Source organism: Pogoniulus pusillus, chromosome 1, assembly GCF_015220805.1.
Source record: "Pogoniulus pusillus isolate bPogPus1 chromosome 1, bPogPus1.pri, whole genome shotgun sequence".
NCBI lineage: Eukaryota > Metazoa > Chordata > Aves > Piciformes > Lybiidae > Pogoniulus > Pogoniulus pusillus.
In genome coordinates this window covers 41,317,334-41,344,719 of record NC_087264.1, presented here as the reverse complement: position 1 = coordinate 41,344,719, position 27,386 = coordinate 41,317,334, and the positions used below count along the sequence as shown (strand labels likewise).

The 27,386-nt window shown below is 52.0% G+C and overlaps 1 protein-coding gene across 2 annotated transcripts; it reads right to left on the bottom strand.

Annotated features, from left to right (window-relative positions):
* Nucleotides 1–4,231: 4,231 nt before the first annotated feature.
* On the bottom strand, nucleotides 4,232–15,854 carry BATF (basic leucine zipper ATF-like transcription factor). Of its 2 annotated transcripts, none has more exons than XM_064149983.1 (4): nucleotides 15,743–15,854; nucleotides 10,663–11,011; nucleotides 8,730–8,834; nucleotides 4,232–5,527 (listed from the first exon to the last, which is right to left on the bottom strand). In XM_064149983.1, the coding sequence occupies exons 2-4, from the start codon at nucleotides 10,726–10,728 to the stop codon at nucleotides 5,321–5,323; spliced, it is 378 nt and encodes a 125-aa protein (XP_064006053.1). In that variant the 5' UTR covers nucleotides 10,729–11,011; nucleotides 15,743–15,854; the 3' UTR covers nucleotides 4,232–5,320. The 2 variants fall into 2 exon arrangements, with proteins under 2 accessions (XP_064006053.1, XP_064006045.1); XM_064149975.1 differs by lacking the exon at nucleotides 15,743–15,854 and adding an exon at nucleotides 12,297–13,839.
* Nucleotides 15,855–27,386: the final 11,532 nt, after the last annotated feature.

Below are 27,386 nucleotides of genomic sequence, written 5' to 3'. Positions count from 1 at the left end.
AGGTAGAGGAATAATCCAAAGTGAGGACAGTGCTGTTTCTAGGAGCAAGTCTCACTTTTTCATGTCATACCTCGATTTTTCTCTTCTCAACAGCTTTTGATTCATAAAAATATTTTGTCTGTTAGCAGTGATTACTGATCTGTGATTTCCATGTGCTGAAACATTAGCATCCAGACAGCTTTCTTGTGTGACAGGTTCTGCACTATGATCATCGTAAGAGGCAAAGAGAGGGCTGCTGCTTCAGTTCAGAATGCAAGAGGTTATCTTCTGGCTGATGTAGGCTGTCAGCTCTAAGAGAAATTACTTCTGAGATGGAACTTGCAAAACTTTGGAGCCACAGTAAAGCGAGCAACAGAGATACTTAGTCTATTCTTTGTCAAGCTGAAGATGTGCCTCTACTTCTCATCTGACTCCCTGCATATTGTGCTTGGGTATTACCTCGTCTTCTGCCCCTCAAGACAGAAAATTCACATGTGAATCAATTTAGAGGGAAGGCATCATGGTGATGACAACTGAGATCAAAACAGCCCCAGACAGACAGATAAAAGCACCTTGTCCTGGACTGGCTGATTGCCTCCTCTGCTTTGGTACCTTGCATACTGGAAGCCTGCAGCTGAGCTGAGAAGGGAGAATCAGAAAGAGAATACCAGGCATTAAAGATTTGCCCTGGGCTTCCCATCTGAGGAGAAAAAATCAGCTTATGTCAGCGCCGAATGTCTTATCTTTATTTATCTTACCATAGAAACAGCCCTGAAATGCTGATAGCAAGCACTTGTAAAGTGCTGAGCCTGTGCTTTCAGGGGGATGAAAAGGGAGAAATTACTGCACCCTCCGTGCTTTGTGACTTGCTGTCCTTTTACACCGAGTTGCCAGGATGCCTTGATTTACAGGAGACACTGAGATTCAGAGAAGGCCATAAAGGAAAATGTAATTCTCATGTCTCCAAGTTCCCATCTCCACCCTCTGATTGTATCAACAGATGTTTGTCACACACCTCTATTTTGTTGTTTTTTCTGCAGAGAAAGCACCAGCCAGAAAGTAAACGTGGAGGCAATGGTCACTAAGACTTGAAAAGAACCCATGGCAGTTGTCTCCCAGTGCCAGGTTCTACCTGCCCTTGCTGTTCTCATAGGTGGCTTCATCCAGAGTGCATGCACAGCAGACCACCCCTCCCCACCCAGGACAAGGCTGCTGGGCAGAAACCCAGCCCAGGTGTTTCTACAAAAGCTTTCGTGGGTATCAAAACACTGAAATCCACCATTCTCATCTCAGTTTTTGGTGAAGGTAACTACAGCTCATCAGGGCTGCAGCCAGGTCTGTGCTTATTGGAGCAAGCAGTTGTTATCCCTTCACCTATAATTCCTCCCAGTGCTCCATCCCCACATCCAACTCAGCATTGCCTTCACACAGGTCTGCAAGCCCCGCGGGAGGTGAGGAAGGTGGGGGACACCAAGCCAAGCTCCTCACACCCTTGCACAGCAATGGAAACACACTGGGACCACAAAGCAGAAGTGGCCCCTGTCTCAGCCCACAAGACCTTTGGCCAACGGAGACCATAGTCCCACGTTTCCACTCGGACCTAGACATCCCACTTCAGCCTTAACCACGCATTGCCTTCGCACACTCTGACTGCGACCCTGCCCCTTGTCGCCCTAGGCTCTGGCAATAGCCAGGCTAACCCTCAAGCCAGTCCTGCCCTAGGGGCGCGCAAGGAGGAGGCGGCTGAGCAGCCTGGTCGCAGGCTGGAAGAGCTCAGCGTTTGCCCAGCAGAGGCCAGCACCAACGCAGTGTTTCGGCAGGCTGAGCTTGTAGGGAAGCGTCTCTTGACTTGACTTTCTCCTACCCGAAAAGTCTCTCAGCCTCCTGCAAACCCTCATTTCTTCACTGCTTCGAGAGAGCTGTTTGGTGAAGGACTACACAGTGCAACAGAAAGGCGCTGGCATCCTGCCTGGCTAGGCACCAGCCCCCAGCCGCCCCCTGAGTGTTCCACTCGTGTGCCTAGAGGCAGCCCCTTCGCAGGCAGCGGCAGGCAGCGCGGGGCTCCGGCAGGCTGGCGGCGGTCGGGTCATACTCACACAACACCTTAGAAGTGCCAGACGGTAGGGAAACGAACTGCGGATAGCAGCAGGCAAAGGCAAGCAATCAGGGGTGATTGCCCTGGGCAACACCCTGCCCTTTGCTCCTCATTTGAGATCATTAACAGTTTATTTTCGGAAAACAGTGAGAGCCACACCAGAGGATAGGCATTTGGCTAATTAGCAATCAAAGCTGGTTGAGTGAGGAGCCTTGAGTAGAGGCCAGGAGCTCGGGGAAAGAGAAGCAAGAGGCAGCATGGGTACAGAAAAGGAGCAATCTCCGTACAGAGGCTGACCAAGCAGCTTGTGCAGCTCGGTCAACAGCCTCAGGAAGAAGACATTTCTTCAGTGACTGGTTGAAAGGGTATATGGCCCTGAAAGTGTATGTTGCTGCTTGTTGCTTGGGTGATAAGGACAGCTTCTCAGGGGAGCCCTTCTTAATAAGAGAGACTGCATCTGAGACATCTCACCATCACCAGAAGCAACCGAGATGTCAAAAACCACTTGAACCACGCAGATCATTTTCTGTGATGAGGATTTTGAAGGCAAGACTGGGGTAAAAACAAGTCACATTGGAAGATGTGTGTCCCTTAGCACCAACATAGACCCAGTGTTTGGCCAAAGTGGCTGAGCACAATGCTGCCTGGACACCTGCCAACTCGCAGCCAGTCATGCAGAGAGGAAGGGCACCTTAACTGAATGATGCCAAGAATATTGTTTAGGTTCTGAAGAGGATGTTGTTGCAAACCCATTTAGTAGTCTCGCCACTTACCGCCTATTTTCATTCTGAGTTGCAGGATTAAGTCTGAGACATTACCAGTGAGTAGTCTAGCAATTCTGTGGGCATCATGCAGAACCCCACCCAGCCTGCAGCATCTCAGATTTTGACAGCTCTGCAACAAAACCTAGGCTCACCTCTTTGTGAGCCTAGGTGATACATAAACATCAGGGTAGGACCTTCTCCATCTGAAGCCAAAATGAAGCTTAGCATTTTATAGTCATGAGAAAACACACAGGGAGCAGCAAGGATGGAGATTCCTCATTATTGTAGGCAATACTGTGTTCTAAGCCAGTGCAAGCTTTTCTGGGGCTTTGTTGCATCCTCCAGTGAGGAGCACAAGCCTGTGGCACCCTACACAGCACACTCCAACCGGGAGAGCAGTAGCTTTTCTTCTCTGATTCTATATAGCTTAGGAAACATAGGAGCATCAGAGCCCTAAGGAACAGTAAGTCTGGGAGCAAACCCACCAAAGACTGAAGGAACAGAAGCTCTGCTAGCACTGCAGCCTACTGCCTCTCCCAAGCTTAAAGGGCCAAATGACGGAGAAGAGCAGTTTAGAAAGGGCCTCTGTAGCCTGGGTGGTGGGGAGTCAGCAACCCTGGTTGTTGTACCACGGGATGGAGTGAAGCCTACTGGTGTGAGATTTAGCAGAGGGTGCTGGTGTAAAACACACTGAAATTGCTCCTGCTGTATTTTTATATACATGGTTAGAATCTTTTTGCTGCCTATAGATGTATTCTGTGTGTTCTGTATGCAAGCCCCAGCTGCTCAGCTGGAATGACTACCGTCCTCCCCTATGCATGAGCAGGGCAGAGCTGCACAGACCAGGGCCTGTGCAATCTCATTTGCCTCAGAACTGCCTTCCTGGGGTGGTGACACCAATGTGCTGACACCAGGCAACCCTGGCCACATTGCTTCCCATGCTGGCACAGAAGCTGATGCAGGAGATTCACAAGCTTCTTAACAGTTCGTGACAGGAGAAATTGCTGAACTACCTGCATCATTTCTGAGGACAGCTTGCCAGGGCCTGGCAGTGTTTGTTAGCCTGCTTGTGTGAACCAGAGAGAGAAAACAGGCACAGCACATTATAGACTTTTCCCAACCACTCGTGAGGGCTGTGATGATGGACCAAAACCCATCTGGACATCTGCTGCTGCTCTGTGCCTGAAAAAAGCATATCTGCATATTTGGTCTATTTAGTTTAGTTGCAAGCCTATGTCTGCAGCACTGCTTGTGGTACTCTATGCAGCAGATGCTCCTTGGAGATGGTAGCAGTCCTGCGCCAGCACTAGCAACCTGACCTCCACTGGCAGGTGAGCTTCATTCTTGTGCATAGAGTGTGGCTGATAGGTGGACTGCTGGTTCGTGGGGTGTTAGGTGCAGAGACTGTATGGACCAGCCTGTGTTTCCAATAGATCAGACCCAGCAGAACTAATCTACTTTTCACTGACCTCTAAGGTTTCATCTGCTTCACTGCAGCAGCCTTTTGTGGAGTTGTAACTGGTGGGGAAGGGGAAACAGTGCAGGCTGCAGCTGCGTGCCTTATTGCAGGGTGCCTTGGAGCAAGGATCCTGTCAGGTGCTGCTTCTCCTGTGCTGTTCAGCATCACTCCCCTTCACGCTGCAGTGTGCCTTTCTGGATGTGCTGCTGGTCAAGCTGAAGGCAGTGGCCCTCCACACATGCAAGGGGAGCACATGGAGGGCTAGCCAGTGACAGGAAGGAGCTGAGGGAGTCAGCAGGGAAGGGACCTTGATGTTCCACTTAGCATCACAACTCATTAGCCAGGTCCTGCCCTGCAGCAAGGAGTGAGGCTTCTCTCCCAAGGACTCCACCACCACATAAACCACTGTCCCTCAGTCTGCCCAGCCCATGCACATGGACCCCCTCTTCTAAATATGCTGGTCCTAGATTAGACACCAGCACTTGCAGAGCTGGACTCCAAGCTCTCTGCACCTGCACCTTGCACCCTCACTATGCCATAGGAGAGACTTGGGTCCTATTTAGGAAAGAGTTAAGCATTTTCAATCTTTATTTTACAAAAATAAAACAGTTTTGCCCCGGTGTTCTGTGCCCCCCAACCTTCCCCTCTGCCCCTGCTCCCATTCCAGTTCCTCTCTCTGGAGCTCCAGCTGTTGCATGCCACAGCCAGCTGCTCATGCAGAGGTTGCTGGCGTTCCACACTCCTGCCATTATGCCCAAGCAAGCACTGAGGAAGGGGGTTGGTGAACTTTTGCGAATGACTTCTCTTCCCAGGACCGAAGCTGGAAACTGCCCGAAGGTGCCTCCTGGTGGCTCTGCCGTTTCTGCACAGGGAGCAAGCCTGGGGCAACTCAGTTTGAGAAGAGTTGAGAAGAGTTTGAAAAGAGGTGTCTGTCCATCCTTCTCCCTTGGATGGAAAAGCAAGCCCCAAAAAGTTGCTTCCTCCCATCAGTGGAGCTGGCAGGCTGCCCTCCCACTGGCTGACTCAGTGCTGGAAGCGTGGGGAGGTGATGTGGGGCTGGTGGAAGGAGTGTGTTGCATAAAGCACTTCTGGAGGTGCTGGAGGGGATGTCAGGATAGAGCAGAGAGGTTCATGGGAGCTCAGCATCGAGGCAAAGTGCTTCATCTCCTCTGTCAGCTGCTTGATCTCCCGTCGCAGGGCAGCGTTCTGCCTCTCCAAGTCTTCACTCTCCTGAGGAGACAAAACCACAGGGTCTTAGTGTGGGAGCCATAGGGATGAGCTGGAGACATGGGGATCAAATCATAGAATGGTCTGGGTTGGAAGGGACCTCCAAAGGTCATCTATCTAGTCCAAGCCTCTCTGCAGTCAGCATGGGCATCCTCAACTAGATCAGGTTGCCCAGAGCCCCATCAAGCTTCACCCTGAATATCTCCAACTACCTCTCTGGGTAATCTGTCCTCATGGTGAAGAACTTGTTCCTAATATCCAATCTAAGTCTGCTCTTCTCTACTCGGAAACCATTGCCCCTCATCCTATCACTACAGGCCTTTGTGAGCAGTCCCTCTCCAGATCCCATGGCTCTCTGCCCTGCAGAGTTTCCAGACTGACAACTTCTGGTAAGCTCAGCACAGAGCCATGCCTGGGCAACCCCCTCTCTCCCCACTAACCAGACTGGGCGCGGGTGCAGACGCGATGCTGGTGGCCCCAGCCACGCTCCCCAGCCCTGGCTTACGAGAAGTGACTGCATCCTGCTCCCACCCAGGCTTTCTTGCTCCCTCCCTCTCACGCTGGCTCGCAGCACTTGGCCGCTTCCCGGGCCGCCCGGCCAGGGGGAGGGCACACTGAATAACCGCCGTCTCTAACCAGAAAACCACCTGCCACAGGAAACCTGTCATTGCCCTGGAAAGAAAAGACTCACTGCTTCCTGCTAGCAGCCGGGGAAACCAGCAGCACGGTGGGGAGGAGGGGGAAACACTTGAGTCAGAAGAAAAGAGAAACTGAGGCCTCAGAAGAACTGAATTAATACTGTTATTAATGAGAATAACAGCAAAAGGGTTAATAATGATGCTCAGCCTTGTCTCAGTGATCCCAAGAGCACTGCAATCTTTGCTACTTCTGCCAATGCTGAGGTGCTGCTCCGGGATGGAGCTTTCCAAGCACCAATAGACCATGGAGCCAGCAGCTTGGGCAGTACCAGAAAGGAAGGAAGGACATGGTGACAGGCTTTGCAAACTTATCCAAGACAGCTAAAGCAGGGCCCAGTGCACCAATACCCTGGAAGGCTGAACCATCACCTCAGCAAAGCACACTTGTCATGCTGCACTCACTCCTCTGCTGCCACGCTGAGCTCCAATGGTGCCCACTCCCTGTGCACAGATTAAAATGCACCCAGCAGCTGTCACACGAGGGGGAGTCACACAGCAAACAAGCCTCTCTCAAATGTGACTGAATGCTTTGGAAATCATATCTGACACTGAATTCAGGAACTAAAGGGAATCACTGAGGGGTTGGGAGCTCCAGTGTCCCCATGACTCATTCCTCTTTAAACACAAGCTACAAAGCCCCGGGGCTGCTGGTTCATTTCACACCACCACAGCTCAAGCTGGGCACGCTCTTCTAGGCAGAACACACCAGAGAAGCAAATTCCCTCGTGCAGAGTCAGCCAAAGCAAAGAGCACTCAGGGAATGAACCCAGGAGCAGAAAGAGGTCACTGTCCACCAGGAGTTGGAAAGACATTAGCAAAAACTCACCACCCACCTTCCACTTGCCTCCCTGCATTTCTCCAGCTGCTTGACAGGATCTTCTCTGTCTGAACCAAGCTGGGCTTCGTGCCCTTGCTCCCATCCAGATGGGAAGGCAGGGACTGCGTGCTCTCAATGCTAGCTGAGCAGTAGTAATCCTGTAAGCAAGTCTTGTTTTCTGCTCTAAGCTGAGCAGTCTCATTCTTCTTGGTGCACAGCTGGACAGGATTTTCCTGGGGATGATCACAGCCTATATCTGCTTCTCAGATTATCTTGGAAAGAGCACCAACCCCAAGGGAAGTGTGTCTCTTCACCCTTCTCAGGCACAGTTTCTCAGAGCCATTGCTGCTGACAGACATCATGCAATCAGGCTAGAGCCATGTCAGTTCTAGAGACATCAACAGCTAGTGAAAAAGGAGGGAACTCTCCATTTTAAACCCAGGTCCAACCGTGGAGGAAGGTCCAGAACTGACATGTCAAGAATTCTTCCAAAAGTGGGCATCTGGGTGAATATGAAGACCACTAAGTCGAATGATGTTATTGTGAACAGGAGCCTGACTACTCCTTTTCAAAGGGCAGCTAAGCCCAGTGCTGGGATAAAGATGGGTCTTTGCCCACTGCAGGCTGTGTGTTCTGCATCCTGCCCATCAGTGGCCCAAAACACACAGGACTGTACTTAGGTGCAAAATGCAAAGGAGCACAGCCCCTGTGCTCTGGCACTGACACAACCTGAAAAGCAGATGTCTAATTCTCACACTGGGAAGTGCTGCAGGGGTGGCCATGGTGCCACAGAAGACCGGGACAGCAGGGTGAAACCAAAGGAGGCAACCAGCAACCCAGGCAACCAGCAACAGAACAAGGGGACACAGTCTCAAGTTGTGCCAGAGGAGGCATAAGCTGGATGTTAGGAGGAAGTTCTTCCCAGAGAGAGTGATTGGCATTGGAATGGGCTGCCCAGGGAGGTGGTGGAGGCACCGTCCCTGGAGGTGTTCAAGAAAAGCCTGGATGAAGCACTTAGTGCCATGGTCTGGTTGATTGGATAGGGCTGGGTGCTAGGTTGGACTGGATGATCTTGGAGGTCTCTTGCAACCTGCCTGATTCTATCAATCTATGAAAAGGCATGGGATTTTACCAGGGAGAGCCTCCAGGTGCTGCCAAGCGTTCAGATGCAGGAAGGGATACAAGTGTTTCCATAGACACGTTTACAAATGTGAGAATGGTTAGTATTGATTTACCTACACTGCACAGTATCTCGGGGAGCAGACTAGAGGATGTGGCCCGTTCGGCTCCACATTACACCACTGTCCATAGCAATGAAGACAAAGTCCTACCACCTCAGAAAAGCCTCCTTGTATGGACCACTGCTGAAGCGATGGCACGAACCACTCACCCAAGGAAAGCTAGCCTGGGTGAGCCTGTGCTTCTCAAAGATTGAGCTGTTGAGAAGAGGTTAGGAAAGGAAATGGGTAACGTTGAATTGAGAGATACAGATGGATTCAAAACTAGCTGCAAAACAAAATGCTTCAGTGGTAGTCATCCTGGGCTGGTGCTCTCTCTGTCAGCTCCAACTCTTACATCCTGCCTTGGCCTCACTTTTCCTGTCCTGCCTCAACCCAGCATCTGTGCTCCAAGCCCCCAGGGGAAAAGCACATTGTTCCCTACAGGAGATGGGGAAGGGTGAAGTGCTCACCAAGTGCAGTGTGTCTGCTTTCTGGGTCTGCCTCAGGCGGCTCTTCTGGGCAGCAATGCGATTCTTCTCCCTCCTTTGGACTTTCCTCATGTCATCAGAAGAGTCCTAGGGAAACAAGGCATGGAAATGACTGGGCCATTCCCTCCTTTGTCTTGCTTCTCCTGAGCAATAGTAGGTGAGAAGTGGACACAGCAGATAATATCACTGAAACACAGGACATGGGATATACACCCTCAGCACCAGCATAAAGCTGCCTCCCAGGGATGTGTGATGCTTTTGGCATCTCCATTGCCAGGAGGGGCAAGTCTGATACACTTGGGCATTCCAGCACAGCTGGGAAATAACCAACCGCTGTCCTTTCACCAAGGCAAAGGCCTGGAATATGCATTGAGGGACCAGAATAAGGAATTCTCTCTGGAAGAGACAATTAGAATTCCTTGTACAGAAACCCTTTCTCTTCTCCATCTCTCCGTGGGAATGTGACACTGTGGACATTCCAATTCCTTGCCTGAACCGTCTTTCCAGACATTCAGCCTATGTTTTACTCCTTTTATCCCTGTAGGTCCCTCCCTCTATGCATCACCCTTCTCCCTCAGGCTTTTTTGTTGCAGATCCTTATGGTGCAATGTGCTCCCCAATTTGTTTAACTAGGCAGACACAGAGCTTTTGGGTTTTCCCCAGATTTCATTTGCTCCATCTCTCTGATTTCTGTGCTTGCTCTCTTCTGGTAGCAATTCTTGCAATGCTGGCTGCAACACTCCCAAGCCTTCCTGAGCAGAGGAGAGCACAGGTGTCTAGGTTCCAGGTCATGAACTTCAAGCAACAGACATTCTCTGTCAAGATCTGGTCCTGCTGCTGCCTTCTGACAGTTGAAACTGTCATAAAGGCTTTTTCGTCTCCTATTTTCATACTGCACTGCCTCTCTAGGGGACTCTCAACATTCACACCACCACTTCTCCACAGGAATACAAAACGCAGCCACAAGAGTTATCTTCCCAGCCCATCAGTCTGTCCACATCCTCTCCTCCCTCCAACCCACTCAAGATCTTTTATTTTCTTTGAACATAACCATTTTATCCTTGACTGGAATACCCTACAAATGTCTCAGACCCAGCACCTCCCACATACTGCGCTAAGTCCAGTCCCCATGCTTTGACAAGCCCTGTGCTCTATCCCATCTTCTACCAGCATGCCTCTTCATCCCTGGCTGCAAGCCCAAAATCAGCTGCCCTGCTCCTCCCCAAGACATCTGAACAAAGCCTTGGATACTTGTCATTGCCGCTGAGCCTAGATAGATGGCAAATGGCAGCTAAGTTCTATGATCCTATGTAATAAAGCTTAGCCAGAAAAGGCAGTGGAAAAAACTTAGACTCGTGTCAGCAGAAGACCTACCATTAAGGTACTCCATGTAACAAAACGAAATCTCTCTGTCAAGCATTATTGAGGTGAAAACTCTCCCAGGCTGAACAGCAAAGAAAGCAGTTCCAAAGTGGCAGGGCTTTTCTGGCTCCCAAGTGATGTCCACAGCAGCGAGAAGCAGGAAGGCTGCTGCCTCTGAAGTGTCCTCGTCGGTGGTGAGGAGGTGCACGCTCAGGCTCCCCACCAGAGCACCGACTTCATGCCAAAGCTTCCTGCCTGCTGCCTGCTCGATGTGTATTGCTGGGCCCACCGTGCCTAAGGGTCCTGGCCCCACAGTTGCCCCCAGTATAGCCCCAGGTAATGAGGCCTCCTCTCTCCACCCGTACCCAGGTCAGCGGCTGGGGCTGCTGCCAGGGCTCTCCTCACAGCCCTGCATCCCTCTCACCACAGCTGTTCCTAGAAAGCCCTGCCACACTGCACCATGAAGAGGACAGCAGCGGGTGCCAGTGCCTCCCATGGCCCACTCTCAACGACTCGCAAGCTGGGGAGAGCTGGGGAAGGGTCCTTGCTTTACCTGCTTGCTGGGAGGGGGAGACTGGCTGAAGCTGCTGGAGTCACTGCTGTCAGAGCTGTGGGGCATGGCTGCTGTCTCTGGCTCCCAGGGCCTCTTCAGCTTCCTTTCTGCTCTTGGTGTTCTTGTCTTCTGTTTTGCTTCACTTCCTTCTCCCCTGCCCTCCGTCCTGCTGAGACGGCCCTCGGCTTCCCGGCCCTGGCCCAGGGCAGCGGCACGCTGTGCTCCTGCCCCGCGCTCTGCCACTCTCTCTGCCTCTCCTCTCACAGCCTCTGCACCTTCCCTCCAGGCCTGGGCCTGCTGTGGTTTCTCAGAACCTCGGGATGTGAGCTGAAGTCACGTGGCCGGAAACCTTAGGGCGAAGAAGAAAAGTTACAGAGAAAAAAAGAGAGAGAGAAGCATTTTTAAAAGAAAAGGCACATCTGGGAAAAATGATCTGCAAAATAGCCTGAAAACCCCCCAGAAAGCACCTCCAGGCGGTTGAAAAACAGCAAGATGGGTGTTCTCAGGGAAACACACCAGAGATGGAAAGGAAGAAAAGCCCCAGCCCTGGCTGTGAAACCTGGACCAGCAAAGGAAGGCAGTGCGGAGGAGGTGCTGCCAGGAGCCCCAGAAATTCCAGGGGCACCACGTGCCGTGCCAGCCCTGAGCAGCAGGACGTCAGTCCACACCCAGGCAGCCTCTGCCGCCTCGGTCCAGCCAGGGAAATTCCCAGGCAGCCACTCACCTCTCCACAACCCACTCCCTCCCGCCCACTGTCCCCAGTACCGTTGATGCAAATCCCTTGCAAGGGATGGGTAGCCCCAGCAGGTGCCAAGTAAATGCTGTTTGTGCACATGGCTCTCATGTCTATGATGAACCACCAGCTAAGAAGAAATGCTCAGCATCACAGAACATTTAGACTGGTTTTGGCAGGACTTGTACTTGCTACAAGGCAAAACTCTTCAGCACTTTAAACCATCCGCTGGCCCATAAGGGGCACATCAATCCTGGCACAAATGTACTGTAGCATAGTGGTTTATGGATCCAGAAGCTAAACCTGAGATCTAATTCTCACTCCACACCATGGTAGGAGCTTGACATACCTCAGAGGGTATGAAACTGTCATGCAATAGTCCTAACTCCCTATCTGCTCCCCATCATACCCGTCTCACCAGAGCTGTTGGTAGAAGACAGGTCTATAGGGACAGGAGCATTATGGCACATTGGAGCTTGTTCCCTCTGCCATCACCCAGCCTGGGCATGTGCCACACTGAAAGCAGCAAAGAGGAGCTGATTTGCAGCCTCTTTGTTCTACCCTGGTTTGTGCTGTGTGGGACTACTTCCATCCTCAGTACAAGCTTCAATAGACTGAAGACATGCAAGTAGCCCCTGGGACAGCAGTGCTTCAAGAGTGCACTCAAGGTACACTAAGCTAGCAGCTCTGGAGGTGACAGTACAGGAGTGCCAGAGAAGAAGCCATTTGCTTTCTGATCTAATCTCCAGACTCAGTAGAGTGAACCAAGGACACATGTCAACAGGTCTTCAAATCAACTATGTTCTTACATGTGCCATGAGGATTAGATACAGAAACAGGCACAAAGCCACAGAGAGTAGCCCACTCCCCTGGACACCAGTAATTCCCAGTGCCCACCTACCAGTTTTTGTTGCATATAGGTGTTTTGGTGGAGTTTCTCCAGCCTCAGGCAGGAGCAGTGAGCAAGCCTCAGTAGCAGGTCATCAGCAAGGGCATTTCAGACGTGGTTGTCTTTAGGGCAGAAGTACTGGCAGCTCTGGGTTTGCAGCCACGTTGCAGAAGAGAAAATACACACAGAGAGCAGCACACTCCTGCAGCACAGTGCAGATTTGTGTAGATACTGGCAGCATTCCTTCCCAGTCCCTCTGCCTGTGGAGCCAACATGGGCAATCATGGCCAAAAGCAAGAACTGCATGTGGCTGCCCAGGAGCTTGGTAAAATCACTTGCCCTAGCTCCAGTAGCAAAACTGCTCAAATTTGGCTCATTTCCCTCTTTAGAAACATCCTGTACATGGCACTGGTGCACTACCCTCGGCCATATTATCTGCACATTTCACAGCCTGGAGTATATTTTTTCTCCCAGTATGTTGTAGGGAAATGCTAGGATCCTACATACTATCAAATGTGGCTGTGAGGATTTGCTTGCTTGGCAAGAGCCACTCTGAGGGACTATGTCTCCTGGCAGTGCAGACCCTTGTCGCAGGCCAGGCTCCTCCAGCATAGACAGATCTGGGAATGGAACAGCTGAGGGCACCTGAGACAAGGGGTTTGCAGGGCATTGAGGTCAGGAATCCCAAGGCACTGGCTGGTGGCACAGCCATTGAAGGATCCATTTGCTTGCTGTATTGCTACACTTTTGAACTCTGCAACCCTGTGTGGCACTTCCTTTCCAGGAAGCACACTGCTGGATTGCCACCCTCCTGAGGAAACCCATGCTCCACTGTCAAGGCCTTAGACTGCCTGCTGTGCTCTGCTCTATCTCGTCCTCTGGGCAGGACAGAGAGAATTCCTCCTTCAGGAAAGAGTATCTTGGTTCCGTTATTAGGCAAATAAGCTTAACTCCCTCCTTCTGTATCTAGCAAGGCCAGCAGCTGAAGGGAGCTGATCAGGAAGCCAGTGAGTGCACCAGCAGGAGGTGGAGCATGGAAGCTGCAAAACTGGCCAGAGCTTGACTATGGCAAAGGCTATTCTTACAAGAAGAAAGTTTTGAGGTATACCTTGGTTTTCCCAGAGCTGGTAGCGAAATCTCAGGAGAGAGTGAGGTCACAGGAGAGGGTTTAGACACTTGGTCTTGCTGAGCAAGAGTAAGAGAGAATCCCTCCTCCCTCTTTGCCCAAACACACTGCTCATATGCAAACTGGCTACAATGCTAATGAATTCCTGTCACTTACGAGCAAGGCAGTATAAGTGTGCTGGAAATGAGATGGGTGTCTCCTGGCAGAAGGTGAGCAGAGCCTTCATAGCACTCTTCTTGCAGGCTGTGTCCCACACCATTCCCCTGGAGACAGCTGCAATGCCCCAACCCAGAGCAGCTGAAACAACTAGCATGGCTCCACTAGCTCATGGCTCTCCATACTGTCCTAGGCATCTGCTGCTGGCACAACATGAGGAGCCCCTCTCCAGGCTTTCCCTCTACACTGCTATCAGGAAGAGCCTCAGGAACCAGCCACCTAATCTCTGCGCTTGACTTATGTGACAAAATTTACAGGCTCCCTGACTCTCTCTGGGATCATTTAGGCTTCTTGATCTTAATCACAGCTGTGAAATTGCTGTAAATGATGCTCAATGAACTCACAAGTGTTACATTGCTGCCGCAGCAGCGGCTTGACGAAGCAGGGATATTTCCAGAGGTTTTTAGGGGAAGGATGGGGCCATCCAGCTCTGTGGGTACTGCTGAGGGGAATCCTGTCCTTTCCAACACAGAGTGGCTGCAAGGACTCTGGAAGCTGGGCTTAGACCTCATCTGTCAGGGAGATGGTTTGAAAGCAGCAAGATGCAGTTCAGCAACAACAAATGCAAATGTAAATCAAAGTGAGATGTAGGTAGAACTGGGGAATAACCGACTGGGCAGCAGTGTGGCAGGGAAAAATCTGGGGGTTGCAGAGCATCGTCAACTGAATCTCCACCGGCAGCGCGGAGGTGTCGCAAAGGGGCCGGGCCTGGTGTGCTGGGTGCAAGGCAGAGGAGGCAACTGCCCTGCGCTGCTTGTGCAGAGCCAAGACCCGTTCAGACTCCCGGGTCCTGAAGCGGAAAAGCCAGAAAGAAAACAATATAAAGGATAAACACAGAGCAGTCTTGCACAAGATAAAAGAGTGAAGAAGTTGAGTCCATTTAGCCTAGAAAAGAGAAGTCCTGGGGGCGGGAAGTGGGTGGGGAGGAAGGAGCAGTCTTTGATGCGCTGTAATGGAAAAGGTGGTCAGCTGCTTTCTTTGCAGCCAGCCAGGCTAAGAAGCACCAGGCTCCAGCTGCAGCGGGAAAGACTCTGCTCTGAGGTTCAAAGCAAGATGAAGTTAGGAAAACCATGGGATGAGCACTTCGTGTAGGTTACTCAAGCCTCTTCATATGGAGCGGCTGGGAACAAAACCTCTGTCAGAAAGGGTTCAGGTTGAATCCTGCCTCTGTAAGATGGGTTGGAGTTATGTGCTTAGGGTTTAAGTAATGAATATATTAAAAAAACCCAAACCCAACCAAAAACCAAACTACTAAGATGGGCTCCTCAGAGCCCAGAAAGTACACGGGCATCTCTCAGCCTTAACTGCAACCTGTCCCTTTGCCTCCAAAGCCCAGAACAGTCCATACAGCTCACTTGGTACAAACAGCTTCCTCAACACAGGTGATTGCTAGAGCTTCCTTGTAAACCTGTTGCTCCAGCCCTCTCAACTGCTGCAGGCTTACAGCAGCAACGTTCAAAAGTGCACCTCACCCCATCCATCTCACCCAGTCTCTTTGCATTCAGTGCATAGAGCTATTTAAAAACCCACCCAGAAGCAGCTACAGGCTTCAGCCTCCAAGTTGGTTTTATTCCACCTTTAGCATTTTATCCAAATAATTTCTTACAAGGTGTGGACAACTGCAACACTGGCAAGACAGCATGTTAGTAAGAGATGTTATGTGCATGGTGGTGTTCGGCAAAGTCCTTGTTCTCTACCAGACAAGCCTCTCTGTCAGCACATCTTGGTCCTATTTGTGACACGGACAGCCTCCCCAGCTGGCAGGATGACTTGTCTGTTTCACTCTGGCTGAGCTAAGTAAGTGTGAGAGCGAAGATTGTGGCAGGACAGCTTTAGCATAATTCCACCCAAATCATCCCACTTAGCAGAAAGCAAATGCCCATCAAAGGAACTTCAGTCCTTACTGGGTGTGACCTGCTAATGTGCAGGAAATAGTTACTTTACACCCCGAACGCCTGATAAGTGATAAAGGCTGTAAGTCAGGTACACCAAAGTATGGAAATCCCAGAATTAGCTCCCTTAAGCACACTGCGTTTACATCCCCGTGCCATGCAACATGCTGTGCTCTGTAACTGCATGACCCACCAAAGTTTCTCCTCTGGGATGGCTGTGTTACCTTCACTGCTGTCCTGAGGCCAGAGCCTGCTCCAACATCCTGCTTTTCCATCTCTTCACGGACTCAGCACTTCAGCGCTGGGTGAATACTTCAGAGCTATTAATGCAGCTGCTTTCTCAGCCACCTTTTCAGGTGCAGGGGGTGGAGTTATCCCTACTTAACCGAGGCAAAGGAAGAGACAAAGAGACATTTGGGTCACAAGTGCTCATCCATTTCAGACACATAGTTTGGACCAACTAGGACTTAATTTTTCAGTGGGTTTGGCTCTATATAGTGCTTTAGCTAATCAGTCCCCAGCTTCTGATGTCTGTGACTGCAGCTGCAAACGTTTAGCACTTCTGTAAATAATTTCCAGCAAATGAAGACGTGGCTGCTCCTCTGAAAGCTCCTGCTTATGTGGCTCACTGACTCACAGATTAACTTCAAGGCAGGGGCAGATATGGAGCAAGCTCTCCAGGAAGACACCAAGTATCTACCCAGGGGACACTCCTTTCTTTCTGCAGTTGCTCGTTTCACTGCCTGGATAGGAGTTTCCCAGTCCTGCTAAGAAAAGAGACAGCCTAGCTGGCCAGCTCATCATTCCCTCTAGCTGAGGCCCAGGCTGAGTGCTGAAGAGGTGGCAGTCCAGGGCAAAATGTAGGAGCTGATCATATGCACAAGGCAGCTGAAGCAAGGTTGCCCACGCAAATACATTTCTGGCAATTTCTAGTTCCTCGGTACTTGGCTTTGCCACTTTTGTGGGGTTTTTGAATGTCATCAGTGATGCTTTTCATCTCTATGTGTTAAATAAAAGGCAAACTATAGAAAGGAAGCATCAAATGTGCTGGCTTTCCAGGTAGCTGGGGTCTATCTGACCTTGCTGGAGGTGGAGAGCAAGCCTCCACAGAGCCTCCCAGCTGAAAGGTAAGCAGGAGGTGATCAGTGTCTGACCTTTAATAGGCACAGGACTGCCAGTCTTAAGACAAAGACAACTGGAGTTCAGCTCAGGTTATTGAAGGGATGAACCAGAGTCTCCTTCTCCTGTCCTGTACATACAGAGTGCCTGGGTAATTAGTTGAGCAATATCTAACCTGTTCCTGGCAAGGACTTAGCAGCTCATCAGCAGGTATTCAGATGTGCACTTACATGACTCTCCAGGTCAGCATATCCCAAATCCTGGTAGAGTACATTCATTTAAGGTCAAACTTTCACTGCTGTCTTCACAGGTCCTGTTTAACTTCTGGGATTTGATCAGCAACAGAGCAGAGCACTCGGCCAAGCTGGACACATATACACTTGGGGCACCAAAAAGGCTCATCTTCCAGACATCCCCAGGTCACTCAGGGCTTCTGTGCTTCCGCTTCCTGGGCTGAGCCCACCAGCTGAACTATCCAAGCGCATGGAGGGGCGTGTGGAGGGTGCAGATGTTGTCTGACGGTTTGACTCATCTCGGTGGCAGTCTCGTTCAGTGATGATGGGGAAGGCCCCAAGAGGAAGGGCAGTGACCCGTTTAACCAGAAGGGCAGATCCACCTCGGGGTAAACTTAGCAATGCTAAGGGGCCATAGCCCCAGCTTCCTTCGTGCTGCCCAGTGCATGCAGTTCCAGGCTACAGAAGGGCAGCAGTGTGTCAGTCCAGCCCTATCCAACCTAGTGCTGCAGTGAATCCAACCACAGCAATCACCATGAGAGTGGTGAGACCCTGGAATGAGTTGCCCGGGGAGGTGGTTGAGGCCCCATCCCTGGAGGTGTTTAAGGCCAGGCTGGATGGGGCTCTGGCCAGACTGATCTAGGGTAGAGTGTCCCTGCCCATGGCAGGGGGGTTGGAACTAGATGATCCTTGTGGTCCCTTCCGACCCTGACTGATTCTATGGTTCTATGATCAGACAGCCAAAACTGTGCTCCCAGGACATGACCACAGTCTGATAGAGCATTTGACACTCACCAGGCATTGGTTTCAAACCAATGGCATGGGGGCAGAGGGTGAACACCTTGCTTGTCTCAAAGCAATGCATGACTCCTGCAAGTATTATGGAGTCACAGCTGCTCCAGGACCCCACTCAGAGGAAATTGTTCTTCAGCAGCACTCATCACCATAATAGATGTTCAAGCCTCCCAGGGATTGAGTGCAGCTGATTTAGGGCACGTTCTTGCAGCTAGACTCCAAAACACCCATCCCAGCAGGAGATGGCTGTGAACAGCATTCACACTAGTGCTGTACTCCCACCTCACTGGGATCTGCTTCACTTTCAGCTTAGGGTAGTGTATACACTGGTTCTCCTTTCCCCACCCTCCACATGGTGGGCAAGGGTACTTCCCAAACTCGTTGTCTCACATAGTGTGGCTGGAGGAGGTGTTCAGCACAAGCAGCTGTGCTGATGGGCACACATGCAGTGAGCTTACACCAGGGATGTGCCTGATGCTTGTGCAAGCAGTGCTGGAGCACAGCACATTGGAAGCGGCACGGGCGAGGACAGGTGGTGTGGAGTGGCTGCAAAGGAGAGGGCAAGGGAGCTGTGCAAGCCCTGGGGCCCGTGCAAGCAGCACTGACTGGCAGTACCAGGCCGGTGGAGTTACCAGAACACAGGCAAGTGTGTATAAGCCCCACCTGCCCAGGCGCTGCACTGGCACACGCTCGCTGGCTGGCACACACAGCTCCCACCTGCTGGCAGCTCTCCAGCAGAGAGCCCATCCCAGAGCAGGCTGCTGGGGTAGGCAGAGCTGTGCCCCTGCCCTACACCTGCTCTATCCCCCGGAGCCCCAGGTTGGCTTAGGGCTCTTCAGTGCCTCTTTGACAAAAAACTAAGATGGAAGGCTCGTGGCCCACTGCCTGCACAGGAGGGACCTGCTTAGCACTACCAGTTTCAGAGGAGCTTGCAACCTCCCACAGGCTTCCCAGAGTGCTCAGAGCAGCAGATGGAGGGAGCAAGAAGAGGCAGTTTTAGATGACCACTAATCCTGTCCTTTGCAGGCTCACGTTTTGGTGCCCTGGCGTGACAGAGGTGCTCCTTCACTGGCCTCCTGGGGCATGGCTGCTTTTCTTATGACTCTGGCAGTGTCTGCCCCTGCCAGTGCCCAAACGCAGCTTATCTGCAGGCTCTTGGCACCACCTCATTCCCAACAGTGCTTTGAAAGTGGGATGAAGGATGAGTGCTGCACCTTATGCTGTGCCAGCAATGCTGCTGTAGGGTCTTCCTACCATCACCAAGAACTGCTAATACTGGCTTCAAAGAGGAGACAAAAAAAGACTCAAACTCCTTCCTGTCCTTCTGTACCTGAACCCCAGAGAAGGTGTCTGAGAACTGTGCCACCTTCTATATTTTTAAGCCAAACATTTTGACCTAAATTTTGGGTATCCTTCTTTTTCACATCAGTACCTGATTCCTTGGGAGCCCTCTGAAACTGTTGGCCAACAGGGCGTCTTGTCCACCTGCACAAAGCAGTTTGATGGCTCTGTGAGAAGTGTGTCAATTTACCAGCTTGAAATGAGTTGCCTTTCCATTTCTTTGAACATCTTGTGAGGGGGTGAGCTGAGGAACACACTTATCTCTAAGCCAGGCATTGTGCTCTACATCTCTATCACATGGCATTTCACTAGTTTCCGCTCTAAACTAGTGGGACTTTTAGTCTCCACACAGGGAAATTTGCCTGCAGCCCTAATTTAGGTCAACACCCATCTTCAGATGTCTCCTGTTTTCACAGTGGGGAAAGCAGGAGGAGACACAACACCCCAGAATCTGTCCCACAGCCACCTATGATGGCACCATGGTTGTAAAGGATGGAAGTACCAGTCTTCTTCATACCGTTCCCCACACAGTCATTCTCCTTCCCCACCACTGCACACTGAGTGGGACTCATCAGGTAGCTCCACCCTGAATTGGAGCAGAGCCTTGGACCCATTGGTGCCAGCTGGAGCTTAGGTGTGCTCCAGAGCATGGCTGGGAGAAATGAAGCAGTGTTGCTACCCCAGGATACAAACCCAGCTACCAAGCAGCCAAAGCACATGGTGCTCCAAAGCCCTGCCTGAATGAGGCTTCAGATCACATGCAGGGTGGCCCAGCAGGGTACACTGGCAGCTTGCACTGCTCCCAAAACCTGTGCACATTAGCCAGTGACCTGGAGGTGTCCTGTGGGCTGCAAAGCAGGTGCCTGCAGCCACATTGGAGCCAACTGTGCACATCTCCCTCAGAGACACAGTGAACAACTAGTACCTGCATCCAAGAACCGAAGAGCTTGGTTTTCTCAGCCTGTTACACTGGAAGCGTGGGGTGGCCATCAATCTGCCTGGCCACATAGCAGGGCCAGCACACACCAGCACCTTGACTAGCTTAGCCACTCATCCATCACTTGCTGGCTGGAGCTGATGCATGAACCAGGTCACTTTGCTTAGAGGGAAGGTCTGCAGAGAAGAAAAGGGATGCCTTACTTGGCAAACATCTGCGGAACACAGCAGTGACTCTGCCTGGCACCCACAGAGCTTGCTTCTGTCACAGAAACCAGTAGCCCACATAGTGAGGAGCATTTGCCAACACCCACATCAGCTCTAGCACAAACCTCCCCCTGCCAACTGCCTGGTCACTGGGCATTCAGTATTGGCTGGCAACGAGCTGGCAGTAGCCATTTTATCCTCAGCCAGAAACTGTGTGTTAGCCTGCCCAATGGCTCCACTGGGTTTGGGAACCACAGGCCTGTGCCAAAACCCTGCTGCCCACTTCCTTTTGATAGCCTCTGACTATTTCAGCACAAGCAGGTGTCCAGAAAATCCAACCAGCCTGGATGACGCTGCTGGAATTTGGGCCATGGCAAAACAGAGGCAGGAACTGCAGCGTCAGGAGTCAGGACTTCCCCTGACAGTGCTACCGGTGACAACTCAGCAAGTTCATTCTGCAGAAACTAGATAACATCAGCACAAGGTGGTGGTTACTGGCAAAGGATCCTGTTCCTGAAGCTTCATCTGAGACGTGACAGGCTGCAGTGAAACCTCACTGTCACACCGCCCCAAAATCTGTTTTTGCTATGTCCCACACAGGCATCTGGAAATAGCTTCTTTCTGGTCATTCCTAGGAGCTCCAGCTTGCAGTGCTGAGAGCCAGGGCTGGAAAAGCCTATCAGCTTGCTGACACAGAGCTTCTTGAGCTGGACAGGGATGTGAGGCTGTCAGTCTTACCCACAGTGATCCACCTCCTGTCTCAGGTGACAAGAATTTTTTCTTGACGTCCCACTCATACTCTGTGCACAGAGAGCTGGAGAGAGGGCTGGGGAGAAGAAGGCCACTCCTTCACCGATGGGGGATGGAGAGCCTGGCTACCTAGAAACGTTCAGAAAGGCTAAGCTGTATTCAACTTGGAAGCACTGAAGTGCAATAAACCCCTTGGCAGATGTGCCTATTCAGAATTAAAGTGGGTTTAGTATAACAGGGCTCACTATCTCCCCCCTGGGCAGACTTTGCTCACAAAGAGCTCATCACCATGGGCAGTCACACACTGACCACTGTCAAATGCATCCCTCAGGCTGGAGAACACTTGAGTTGGGTAGCCCACTTTCAAAAGCAGAACCAAAGCAAACCCACTTTAACTCATCAGCAGTACATCTGCTGGGGAGTTTTGCACTACCACACCAGCTCACCACTTCAGCTCATTTGGATTAACTTCTTGTGTGTCCTGGCAGACAAAACCAAGGGCTCACTGGCACTTAAATTCCCTTATCCCACAACCACACACTGCATGTGCAGCCCAATTCTGACCCAAATTCAGCCCCAGGTGATGTCTGGGCTGCAGAGCCCAGTTTTGGCTTATGCAAGCTGCTCTACGCCTCCTTGCCAACCCTAGCTCCAGCTCAGGCCCAGCTCCTCCTCTGCCCTTTCCCCACATGTACAGTGAGAAGATGAAATGTGACTGTGCTGGGCAAGAGATCCATTTGTATGCAGGCAGAGCCACCGAGGCTGCAGTGGGGACTGAGGGTTGGAGAAGCACTGCAGGAGAGGCCTCTGCTTCAGGAGAGTCATTCGCAGAGAAAATACAAAGCCCAGCTGTGGTCACAGGTACAGCCCTGTCCAGTGACAGCCAGAGAGACCTCTCAGCTGCAGGGAAAGGTTTTTAGCTTTGACAGCAGGGCTTGGTGGCAGAGCCCATGGGGTTGGCTACACCTCTTGCCAGCACCCAATCTGCCTGCCTCCACATCCCGCTTGGGAGATACGCCCAAACACCTCACCAGCCACACAATGCAGGGAGATTCATGCCCTTACCCAAGGACAAACGATCACTTGTCTGTGCCCTCTGGGGTAGTTTCTGAGCCCAGCAGGAGCATGATGTCTCCATGCAGGCAGGAGATGCCCATGGACCCATTGTCATGGCTGGTGCCAGCCTCCACCAGCTCACCCCTATGCTCCAATTGTCATCAATCAGAGATCACAAATAAGTAAAAAATGCATAAAGGCATGGGGAGGCAGATGATACTCCCAGGCTCACAAAAGTGGCATTTGGCCTTTTCATTTCTCTGTGATCACCTGGCAGTGCAGAAGTTTTCCCCAGCCCCAGTCTTGCTGCCCAGCTGTGGGCTATGCTGGTGCCACTACCACTCAAAACAGCCTGGCACCCATGGTAATCAGAGTAGTTTCCGCGTCTCTTGGTAAATATCAATGGTGGGGATTTTTGGGGCTTGTTTTCCCTCAAGTTGAGTAGAAGAACCAATAAGGACAAAGATAAGCTAATACCTGCTGCCCCTGGCTCAGAATGAAACAAGAGAGGCAGGTCACTGGCAAAGGTTAGTTAATACCACTTACTGCAGTGTCACAGAGCTGTCCTGGGCTCCTGCTCAGAAGGGCAGAGGAGGCAGTTTTTCAAACGTGAGGTAAGAAAGACATTGTGAAAAACTGCAAAGCAATGGCCTCCAAGCATCCTTCTCCTGTGACCAGCCACAGGCTGCAGAGCTGGATGCCCTTGCACCCAGGACAGCACACAGGGCCTGGTGCCTGCAGGGGAACGGGAGCAGTAAGGAGATGGTGTGAAGGAAAGGCAAGGGCTGTGAGTAGCTCTGCTTGGTCACTCTAGGATGAGCTGAGTGAGGAGCTGCTAAGGCTGGGGTCTCTTGAGAGAAAACCAGAATCCTGCTGCATATAGGCACTGCCACTTGCCAGGGGTTCAGCAAGAAGGGGGTGAGACATGGAGTGTGGAGAGCTCACACCGGCATGCAGTAGCTGCACCCCAGCACTGCCCCAGGCCTGGCGCTCTGGGGCAAAGTGGTGCCTACCTTTCCCTGTAGGAGAAGAGGTGAGAGCGGCTTTGCAGAGGGAACTGGGGTTAGCATCATAGGACATCAGGGAGCTAGGACAGGCACCTAACCAGTGGAAATTTGTGTCATCATATCCTGGGCAAAGTTCCTTCTTGAATTGGTGAGTGTGGGAAGCAGCATGAGGGCTACAACTTGCACGGGCATCTCACAGAACTGGAGAGAGGCATGTGCTGGAGTGGGGTGCTGGCAGCCCAGGACTTACTGACAGCATCACAGTTATCAAGCCACCTCAGGCAGCTTGCGAGCAGAGGCCTCCAGCTGAAATGGCCAGGAAGCATCAGCAGTGCTGAGCACGCTCCCACCTCTGGCAAGAACCATCTGACACCATGGGATGGCACTGGGAACCACAGAATCACAGAAAGCTTTGGGCTGGACAGGACCCTTAAAGCTCATCCAGTCCAACCCCTCTGACATTGCCAGACACCTTCCACTGGACCAAGATGCTTAACTTCCCATCCAATCCGACCCTGGGCACACCCAGGGATCAGGCATCCACAGCTTCTCTGGGCAACCTGCTCCAGTGTTTCACCATTCTCACTGCAAAAAGTTTCTTCCTCAGCTGCAGTCTAAACGTAACCTCTTGCCTCTTGTCCCCTTGCTATAGGCTCTAATAAACGTTACCTCTCCATCTCTCTTTCAAGCTCGTTTCAAGACTGCAAGGCCACAGTAAGGTCTCCTCAGTGCCTTCTCCAGGCTGAACAGTTCAGCCCCAGCGAGGGCCTGCAGAGCTGGGGGCCGTGCTCCAGCAGGGCTGCCGCAGCACACGAAGCCGGCGCTCCGGGGCAGGCATCCGGCGGCCCGCACCGACCGGCACGGGCTGAAGCGGCACAGGGCCGCGCTGGCAGCGCAGCGCAGCGCAGCGGCTCGGCCCCGGACGGCTCCCAGCTCCGCGCTCCCGCGGCCGCGTAGCGCCTCCTGCCGGCGGGACGGATTCCCGGCGGCTGCCGCGGGCCCCCCCCGCCGCCTGCCCTTCAGCGGGCCCGCGGGAGGAGCGAGGCCGGAGGGGCAGCCCTGCCCGCGGGTGGGTTAAGGCGGCGCGGGAAGTGCGGAGGCCGCGGTAGTTCCGGCGGGGGCTGGGTCGGCAGAGCCGAGGGGGCAGAGAGGTCGGCCGCGGCTCGCCGGCCGCTCTGTGCTTCTGTGCTCCTTGCTCCGCGTCCCCGAGCCCTGCAGCGGCCTCCCGGCAGACTCGCAGCAGCCTGTTCCCAACCATCTCGCGGGCAGGCCTCCCTCAGCACCACCGAGCTTCGAGCCAGGACGAGGTCTGTGTGCCAGCAGCAGCAGCAGCAGCAGCAACAGCAGCAGGGCTCAGCCCGCCTGCGCCTCTCAGCCCAGTGCCTGCCGCTGGGCACATGCCGTAGGCCACCCGCTGCGGGGACCAGGAGAGGTTTTCAGCCCGGGGTGGCCTTCCCCATTCAGCAGGCTGTGGCTTACTGGGCAGAGGTCCAGATCCTCGGCTTTAACTTCATTGGGTCATAGCCTAACCAAGTCCCCTGAAAAGAAATGCCCTGAACTGAGTGACAACCTCCTCGACTCTGACCGGAATGCAGCAAAAGGCTTCTTCAAGGACATACAGGAGACTGCTCAAAAAAATACCTGGGCACTGCCAGGACACAGATAGCTCCTGGCTGAGCCTTGGCTGGAGGAGCCAAGCATTAAACCGATGCAGATACATCACTTGTCTGCTGCTGCCGTTGCATGCTTGATTTCAAAGGGCACCTTATCTTTCTCTTTCAAAGCAGCTGTTTTCATAGCAGTTTTACTGCAGTGTGGGCATTTGCCAGAGCAGGGACCTCATCTGCATCCAGAACACTGCTGGTGCTGCCGGAAGGTGGCAGGTGGGTTAGAGTCCTCCCACATGCAGACGAGGGCATAGGCTGTCCAGGTGAGCAAAAAGCAGAATATGGCTATGGCTGGACTCTCTGATGTCCCAACAGGGAGCTCCCACTGACCACCAGAGAAGAAACTGGTACTAGCAGGAGCCTGGAAATTCATTACTATGTACACTCTGCAGAGGGAAATCAAGGCCTGCAGAGAGAAGCAGCCCCAGCAAGTGCTCTGCATGCTTTCAGCAGGACTTTGTGTTCCTCAAAGTAAGAAGACTGGCTCCTGACAGCATCCAAGAAATGGGTCAGCCACCACTGCAGGGGCTGAGCAGAAGGATGCACAGAGGGACAGCTGTCCATCTCCAAGGGCTGCACAGCAGGCAGTGAGAGCCAGGCCAGACGCTGCTTTTACCCACCAGCTTTGTTTCAGGTCCTGTCCTTGCACACTCTTCTGGAGCACCTCTGGCAACAAGTCCTTCCAGAGGAGAAAAAAAAAAGCCTGTAACAGATTCAACATGCTTCACACTGCATAAAGCAGCTGGAAGTATTTTGGGAGGTCCCAAAGACAGAAGTTATGAAAAGGGAGAGGAAATCCAGGAAGAAAGTATGAAATAGAGAAAGGACTAATGTCAGGTGTCTCTGGAGGCTAAAAAAAGGAGACTACAGAGAGAAACGTGAACTACAGAAGCAGCTGTGCTCAGGGAAGACCTTCTCCTGTGCTCTTGTCCTGTTTAGGTCAAGCTTATCATCTTCTCAACACTGCTTCATTGCTTCTGGTTGGAATGTGCATCTGTATCAGATTCTGAAAGCCTTCACTTGCAGTTCCTATCAAACTTACCCACACTGATAATGAGTAGACACCAACTGGAAAAGACTGGGTGCACTGCTCCACTGAGAGACCCAGTGGTGCTCACCTGTCAGATGGCATCTTCCCAGTGCCTTCATATCTAAAAGTCAGGAACACAGCCATAGGGTCAAGGTTTGATTATTCGTGAGGATGCTAACACTTGCAGTTCTAACATCTGAAGCACACCTGGATGATTATCTTCTCAACCTCCATACCTTTGTGCTCAGTGCTGGCCCACACTTTTGGAACTTTTCCAGTGTATCAGTTAAGGGCCAATTTAGGACTTGGCAGAGACCCAAAGGAACTGTTCTCCACCTCTTTCCATGAAGGAATCACCATCACAAGGACATTGTCACATCTCCCACATCTTTCTTATCCCTGAAATGAGCTCAGACTGCTGTGTTTAAGCCTGAAACAGGAAGGGTAAGATGGTGCCTCCATGTCTCACACCTCTGCCTTCCCAGATGACAAGACATGCCCTGTCTAGTGCAGCACACACTACTTCTTGCTTGACAAGGGTCAGAGTTGAGTCTGAGATTCCCAGCCTCCCCAGTGTGAATTCCCCTGGTCTACAGCTGCTAACACAGGAAACCACCAAAACCATGTCTGGGATCAGGTCCACCATTCCACTCAGCCAGAAATGCACCCAGCACAGAATCACAGAATTAATCAGGTTGGAAAAGACCTTAGAGATCATCAAGGTCCTGCATCTGGGTCGAGGCAATCCCAAGCACCAGTATAAGCTGGGCAGTGACTGGCTTGAGAGCAGCCCTGAGGAGAGGTACTTGGGGGTCCTGGTGGACAAGAGGCTCAATAGGATCTGTCAGTGTGCTCTTGCAGCCCAGAAAGCCAACCAGAGCTGCATCAAGAGATGTGTGGCCAGCAGGTCAAGGGAAGTGATCCTCCTCCTCCTCTACTCCACACTGGTGATACCCCACCTGGAGTACTGCATCCAGTTCTGGAGCCCCTATTACAAGAGGGACACAGATGTACTGGAACATGTCCAGAGAAGGGCCATGAGGATGATCAGAGGGCTGGAGCACCTCTCCTATGATGAGAGACTAAGGGAGTTGGAGCTGTTTAGTCTGACGAGGAGAAGGCTCCGAGGTGACCTTATTGTGGCCTTTCAGTATCTGAAAGGGGCCTACAAGAAAGCTGAGGAGGAGCTTTTTAGCATGTCAGGTAGTGACAGGACTAGGGAGAATGGAACAAAGCTAGAAATGGGTAGATTCAGAATGGATGTTAGGAAGAAGTTCTTCACCATGAGGGTGGTGGGACCCTGGAATGGGTTGCCCAGGGAGGTGGTTGAAGCCCCATCCCTGGAGGCATTTAAGGCCAGGCTGGATGAGGCTCTAGACAGCCTAATCTTAGTGCGAGGTATTCCTGCCCACGGCAGTGGAGTTGGAACTGGGTGGTCCTTGTGGTGCCTTCCAATCCCGAGTGATTCTATGATTCTGTGATTCTAAGTCCAACCAATTACCCAACACCATCTAATCAACTAAGCCATGGCACCAAGTGCCACATCCAGTCTCTTTGTTTTAAACACCTGCAGGGACAGTGACTCAGCCACCTCCCTGGGCAGCCCGTTCCAATGGCCAGCCACTCTTTCTGCGAGGCATGATCAGACTTGCCACACGCTGCCACAGCGCCAAGGCGAGGCCAGTGCCCACCTCGGCCCAATCCAGACAGAGCACAGGAGGACAGCA

Coding starts and splice junctions, on each gene's coding strand:
- BATF (XM_064149983.1), bottom strand. CDS start 10,728: ATGCCCCACAGCTCTGACAGCAGTGACTCCAGCAGCTTCAGCCAGTCT. Junction 8,835..10,662: donor CTCCCCCTCCCAGCAAGCAG/GTAAAGCAAGGA, acceptor TTGTTTCCCTAG/GACTCTTCTGATGACATGAG. Junction 5,528..8,729: donor AAGCAGACACACTGCACTTG/GTGAGCACTTCA, acceptor TTGTCTCCTCAG/GAGAGTGAAGACTTGGAGAG.